The 7361-nt window shown below is 44.2% G+C and overlaps 1 protein-coding gene across 2 annotated transcripts in view; it reads right to left on the bottom strand.

Annotated features, from left to right (window-relative positions):
• ZNF782 (zinc finger protein 782) overlaps positions 1 to 7361 on the bottom strand; it is a 47015-nt gene that overhangs the window by 39211 nt on the left and 443 nt on the right. Inside the window, exons 2-4 of one of the 2 annotated variants that reach the window (XR_001371310.2) lie at positions 6219 to 6444; positions 4298 to 4453; positions 3648 to 3696 (exon numbers count right to left, since the gene is read on the bottom strand). Coding sequence is in view for 1 of the 2 variants with exons in the window: in XM_027776075.1 (XP_027631876.1) it covers positions 4298 to 4312 (15 nt within the window). In the remaining variant the exon portion in view is untranslated. Of the gene's footprint in view, positions 1 to 3647; positions 3697 to 4297; positions 4454 to 6218; positions 6445 to 7361 lie in introns of those variants that run through there. The other variant, XM_027776075.1, reaches the window with a different exon arrangement.

Raw genomic sequence — 7361 nt, forward strand, 5'->3', positions numbered from 1 at the left:
AAAAAAAAAAGACTTACTATAAAGAGACGCTTGTCAAAGCAGTACGGCATGAGCAAAAAGATAAACGCAGATCATCAGGAGTGAGCAGAGTCCAGAACAGGTCCACAGGTGCACAGCTAACTGATGTTCAACAGAGGTACCGCAGCAACAGAAAGTCTTGGGAATTCGAAAAAGTACATTCTTTCCAACACATGGTGCGGGTGGATGGGCAAGGCGGTGAGTGCGAATCTAGCAAGTGCATATTCATTTACTCCCAGTATTTTGAGTATGTGCCAGCACAAAATGCTAAGACCCTCAAACCCTGAAATTGGACATTTTGGGTTGAGAAAACATTATTTTGTTTAAAGAATTATTTATTTAATTTTACTATTTTTAATTTATCATAGAGAGACATAAAGAGAGAGAGAGGGAAAGTGAGAAAGTAAGCCGTAAGGACTGGGACTTGAACTGCGGTCAGCATGTGGGAATACCTTAACCACCATGCCACCTACTGGTTGCATGGACCAACTGTTACAGGATATATTTTGTCCTTCTGATCAACAGCTTTTATAGTAAAATAAAACTAAAAAGCTGGGGACCAGCTGCTGGGGTAGCAGTTATGTTGCTGGACTCTCACATGGCCAACCATGGTTCAAGTCCCAAACCCAGTGGCTTCAAAATTATGCCAGGCATGTGTATGTGGATGCCCAAGACCCTGGGTGGAGAATGGAGAAGGGATTGTGGCGTGGTCATTCTCCCTGGGGGTGATTTCTCACTTTTCCTCTGATTGTGTGTCTCTCTTTTTCTCCAGTGAGCACATGTGCACAAAGGCAAAAACCTCTTAAAAAATAAAAAAGAAAGAACTAAAAAGCTGATCAAAAAAGAAATGATTGATATAGAAGAAAGAATACAGACGTTGAAATCTAAGAGAATACTGTCATGCACAGTGTAACAATGTTTCCATCAATGAGGATGCAGCTAGGACAGTCCCATGGGGAGCACAGTGGCTATACCATGTCATCGAGGTGTGGCATGCTAGGTCATCCAGGCCTGGGTAAGTACGCTTTGTGGTGTTTACATAATGAGGAACTCGCCTAACAACACATTCCTCAGAATATGTGACAACTATGAATAAATTTATGACAGGGACAAGCAGATAGCATAATGGTTTTGTCCCTGGATTCCCATGTAGTTGACTGTGAAGCAAGTCCTGGATCCGGCAGCTTAAAACTCATGCCAGGTGGGGAACCAGCAGTTAGCGTAATGGCTATGTCGCTGGATTCCCACATAGTTGACCGTGGTTTGAGTCCCGGGCCCGGTGGCTTAAACTCACGTCGGGCGCATGTGCGTGCGTGCCCAAGATCCCGAGAGGAGAACGGAGGAGAAGGGATTGCAGCGTGGCCATCCCCCCTGGGGGGTGATTTCTTGCTTTCTGTCTCTCTGTCTCTGTCTGGCAAGCGCACGTGCCCCATAGCAAAAACCTCTCCAAAAACAAACAAACAAACAAACAAACAAACAAAAACTCATGCCAGGTACACATGCATGTGTGCCCAAAATCCTGAGAGGAGAATGGAGGAGGAGTTGCAGCATGGTTATCCCTGCTGAGGAGTGATTTCTTGCTTTCTGTTTCTCTGTCTCTCTGGCAAGTGCATGTGCCCTATAGCAAAAATCTCTCTTAAAATATGCTTATGACAATATATTTAAAAACATAAGGCACACATGGTTGTATGGTGCTAAAACATTACTGGTTGCATGGACCAACTGTTACAGGATATATTTTGTCCTTCTGATCAACAGCTTTTATAGTAAAATAAAACTAAAAAGCTGGGGACCAGCTGCTGGGGTAGCAGTTATGTTGCTGGACTCTCACATGGCCAACCATGGTTCAAGTCCCAAACCCAGTGGCTTCAAAATTATGCCAGGCATGTGTATGTGGATGCCCAAGACCCTGGGTGGAGAATGGAGAAGGGATTGTGGCGTGGTCATTCTCCCTGGGGGTGATTTCTCACTTTTCCTCTGATTGTGTGTCTCTCTTTTTCTCCAGTGAGCACATGTGCACAAAGGCAAAAACCTCTTAAAAAATAAAAAAGAAAGAACTAAAAAGCTGATCAAAAAAGAAATGATTGATATAGAAGAAAGAATACAGACGTTGAAATCTAAGAGAATACTGTCATGCACAGTGTAACAATGTTTCCATCAATGAGGATGCAGCTAGGACAGTCCCATGGGGAGCACAGTGGCTATACCATGTCATCGAGGTGTGGCATGCTAGGTCATCCAGGCCTGGGTAAGTACGCTTTGTGGTGTTTACATAATGAGGAACTCGCCTAACAACACATTCCTCAGAATATGTGACAACTATGAATAAATTTATGACAGGGACAAGCAGATAGCATAATGGTTTTGTCCCTGGATTCCCATGTAGTTGACTGTGAAGCAAGTCCTGGATCCGGCAGCTTAAAACTCATGCCAGGTGGGGAACCAGCAGTTAGCGTAATGGCTATGTCGCTGGATTCCCACATAGTTGACCGTGGTTTGAGTCCCGGGCCCGGTGGCTTAAACTCACGTCGGGCGCATGTGCGTGCGTGCCCAAGATCCCGAGAGGAGAACGGAGGAGAAGGGATTGCAGCGTGGCCATCCCCCCTGGGGGGTGATTTCTTGCTTTCTGTCTCTCTGTCTCTGTCTGGCAAGCGCACGTGCCCCATAGCAAAAACCTCTCCAAAAACAAACAAACAAACAAACAAACAAACAAAAACTCATGCCAGGTACACATGCATGTGTGCCCAAAATCCTGAGAGGAGAATGGAGGAGGAGTTGCAGCATGGTTATCCCTGCTGAGGAGTGATTTCTTGCTTTCTGTTTCTCTGTCTCTCTGGCAAGTGCATGTGCCCTATAGCAAAAATCTCTCTTAAAATATGCTTATGACAATATATTTAAAAACATAAGGCACACATGGTTGTATGGTGCTAAAACATAACGCTTCCCATATAGGAAGGTTTCCAAGTTCAAGTCTAGAGACCTCCCTGAGTCTGCTGGGCACTACTTACGTGCCAGTGATCCAGGCTAGCTGAAGGCTTAGGGTGGATCGTGGCATCAGAGCCCTGTTGCGGTGCTGTCTCTCTCTGCTTCAGAGAAAAACAAATAAGCTCAAAAAAGTAAATAAAAACAAACAACTTTCTATGAAAATGTAAGGATAAATATTATATTAAGAAAAAATCCAGGGAGCAGCAGACGGTGTAATGGCTATGTTGCTGGACTCACATGTAGTTGACCACGGTTTAAGTCCCAGACTTGGTGGCTTAAATTCACACCGGTCATATGTGTGTGCATGCCCAAGATCCCAAGAGAACAGAGAAGGGACTGCGGCGTGGCCAACCCCCAAGGGATGACTTCTCGCTTTCTGTCTCTCTCTGTATTTCTGTGTAGAACCTGAGCCTTATAGCAAAATCCTCTGCAAAAAAAAAAAAGAAAAGAAAAAGAAAAATCTAATATAGGCTTATGATAAGTTGATTCATAAATTGATTAATGGATTGATTCAATAATAAATTCACACAAAAAGTTTTTTTAATTTTAAAATTTTATTTATTTATTATTATTATAATTATGTTTTAATTTAACGAGAGCGTGAGAAAGGGAAAGTGAGAAAGCAAGCTGCCAGGTCCAGGATTGCACTGTGGTTGGCCATGTGGGATTCCATTGACTTAAACACCATGCCACCTGTGGGCCCCAACACAAAAAATTTTCACAAGGTACAGATTTATAAGTGAATTTCATAGAATCTACATAAATAATTTTTTTTCTAAATCATTAAAAAACAAAATAAGTAGAAAAGTGTCCCACTTCCTTTTATGTAACTAAAACCATGATATCATAATTGAACAGAGAAAAAAGGTTTAGTCTGATCCAACTTGTGAGCACAGAAATAAAAATCGTAAATAAAGAGTTCACAAGAAGTCCTGAGAAAATGTGTAAAAAAGCACCTTATCACACTTACTGGAAACAGGAATTCAAGTTAATATTAGGAAAGCCATTCTACAATCCACAAAATTTATAGGTGAGAATATTCCGAGAGACACAGCAGGTGCGCAGTATAACTCAGTGCCTGTTCATGACTAACGTGAGCGAGTGAGTGGCCACCTGGCAATGAGAGGTGACCGAGGTGATCTGTTGACAGCCACCAACATCGCAGTTCCTGGTAAGACCACTATTTCCTCTCGAGAATGACTTGGTCTACTTCTCTTTTCCATTGAATGTACGGATCCTTCTAAACCTCGTGAATGCAGTATAATACAAGGTGGGGAATGGATCAAGAACTCACCTGAGAAGTCTTCATGTTCCGTGGCTTCTGGGAGACTGCAGAGAATTGTGAAGGCTCAGCTGGGAGGGTGAAGGATGGAGTCACATGATCTGGTTGCCTTACGGTTCCTGGATTCACTTCCCCAAATCTCAGCAACCCAGGTATGGAGAGGCTTCCCTAAGAAAATAGGGCCCTGTTTTCTCACGCCCGAAAAAGGCAGCAGCACATGCCTCGGTGCAGCTCTAGAATAATCACAGGTGAACTCTAACGTGTTTTATTGCTTGAAAAGAAACGCTTTGGGACCAGCAGATGGCTTAACGGTTTTGTCACTGAACTTGTGCATGGCTGACTACAGTCTGAGTCCTGGATCTGGCAGCCTGAAATTCATGCTGGGCGTGTGTGTGCGCGTGCCCCAAATCTCGAGAGGAGAATGGAGGAGAATGGACTGCAGTGTAGTCATCCCTGCTGGGGGGTGATTTCTCGCTTTCTGTCTCTCTGTCGCTCCAGCGAGTGCACAAGTCCTATAGCAAAAATTTCTCTAAAAAAAGAGAAACTTTTCTTAATTAACAATAATGTGCTTGTCCTTCTATAATAAAGAAATGAAAATAACACAGGATTATTTGAATTAAAGTACACCAAAAGGTAAGACTCTATTCTTTCATTACAATTAACTTGGGGCCAGCAGTTGGCAGGGTGGCTGGATCCCACAGGGCTGACTGCATGGATGTGGTTCAAGTAGTACCTGCCTCCCACTCCCATCTTGAAAAACATGCCAGGCACATGTGTGTGCATGCTCATCCCAAGAAGAGAATGAAGAAGGGATTGTGACATGGTCATGCCCCCTTGGGGGGAATTTCATTCTCTATCTCTCTTCAGTGAGTACATGCTCTATAGCAAACTAAAAATAAAAAAGTAAAAAATAACTTAGAAAAATAGCGTGTGTCATTTATTTTTCTTAGTAATATTGTTTACCCTCTGGTACCGACAAACCATAGAAAGCATTTGTAAAAGAGAGAAGATGTTTTAAGGCAAGAGTTTTTTTTTTTTTCCTCCTTGATTTTATTTTATAATTTCTTATTTACATTTAATCATTGTACATCTTTGTGGGGCACAATACAAACTTTTTTCTTTCCTTTCTTTCTTTTTTTTTTTTAAGAGAGATTTTTGCTATAGGACACATGTGCTCACCAGAAAGACAGAAAGAGACAGAAAGTGAGAAATCGTCCCCCAGGTGGGATGTCCACGCCACAGTCCCTTCTCCTCCATTCTGCTTTTGGGATTTGGGGCATGCATGCACACATGCCCTGCATGAGTTTTAAGCTGCTGGGTTCGGGACTTGAATTGTGGTCAACTATGTGGGAGTCCAGCAACATAACCATTATGTCATTTGCTGGTCCCCACAATATGGATTTTCAAAGCAAATGTGCAGTGAGTAATAATTAAATTAAAGATAATACCATATTCATCATTTTCAACAAAGAACATGACATTATGACATGTACTATTAATTTTTGCTCTACTAGTTTTTCTCTTTTTATTGGAGATAAAACTGGCAATGTCCGTGTTTTTCACTCAGTAGTGGTATGCATTCCACAGCCTATCTAAGGCAAGGATTTTAACTGGGACATATTTCTCAAAAGGTTCTTTTTCTTGCAGAGAGATTTTTGCTTATAGGGCACGTGTGCTCACCATAGAGACAGAAAGGAACAGAGAAACAGAAAGCAAGAAATCACCCCCACAGAGGGGATGGCTACGCCACAATCCCTTCTGTATTCTCCTCTTGGGACCTTGGGGATGCATGCACATGTGTCTGGTGTGAGTTTTAAGCCCCCGGGTCTTGGACTTGAACCATGCTCCACTACGTGGGAGTCCAGTGATGTAACTATTACACCATCTGCTGACCCTCAAAGGCTCTTTTGATCAGACGCTTTTGGAGACTCACCTGGAGAGTGTGAACTGCACTGTGTCTCCTCCCGGCTCTGTCACAAACCAAGTGTCTCAGGAAAGTCACTGAACCTTTCACATCCAATGTCTTTAGAGCTTTCAAAAGAGTCCAAAGTAGATGACCAGGGGAGCCACCCCTGAACCAGCATGCTGAGATTCGGTGGGTCGGGATATGGTCACCCGGGTCTCCTGTGGTGATGAACACGTGCAATAGCAGACAGCATCTGTCAAGAACAGAGAAGGGAGGGACCAGGGAGTGCTGCGGACAGAATTTCCACCCTCTGCCTGCGTAGCTGTTTCCCTGTAAGCTCTGCAGTGAGATGGCCTTTCCTAGTCAGCCTACCTGGCCCCCCCAGGTCACCTTGCTCTTACTGAAGCTGGCTAGCTCCACCCTCTCTGCCATAGAATCTGGAATGGCTGCTGGAGGTAGCTCATTCTGGGCAGGGCTTTCAAGAACTGCTCTGGCCATGCAAATCTAAGATCTGTTCTTCTTGGGCTCTTCTGCCTATCTGAGGCTGTGGAGAGAAGCCGAAGGTCATAAAGGCATTCTCTACCAGGGAAAAGTCCTGTTCACAAAAGCCCAGCTGCTTCCTTTCTCACAAAGGTTACAATGTTTCAAGAAGCTAGGGCGTGGACCTGAGAAATACACTCACTGTAGGGGCAAAAATCTGATTCTTGGAATTCATTATAATATCATACTGAAAACACAGCCGGCCAGTGCAGGAGGGGGTAAGAGCCTCATAGGAACCAAGGGCTGTGACCAGACAACCAGAAATCCCAGAATGCATTGACAGTGGTGAGTCCATTCACACTTACTTCCCATTATATCCCAGTGCATTTGGGGACAGGTCACTCTCTTAAGTGCTGTGAAGCTGAGTTTAGGCAGGTGTGATACTGGACAGCGCCCCAAGGCCGGAAGTAAAGCACACTTGCTGGAAGCCCAGGTACCTCACAGACAGGTTGGAGGCTCACCTAGGCCACCCAAAGACCAGAACAAAGTGTCTGTTGAATAGAACCTCACGTGTCACTTACTCAAGGCTCAGGGACTCGCACCTGGAGGTTGGCTTTGTGTGAAAACGGCGCCACCGCTGTCAGGTGAGCAACCTAACTGCCCCAGGTAGCGCCCCGCCCCGCCCCGCCC

The sequence above is a fragment of the Tupaia chinensis genome, unplaced genomic scaffold, assembly GCF_000334495.1.
Source record: "Tupaia chinensis unplaced genomic scaffold, TupChi_1.0 Scaffold000007_1, whole genome shotgun sequence".
NCBI lineage: Eukaryota > Metazoa > Chordata > Mammalia > Scandentia > Tupaiidae > Tupaia > Tupaia belangeri.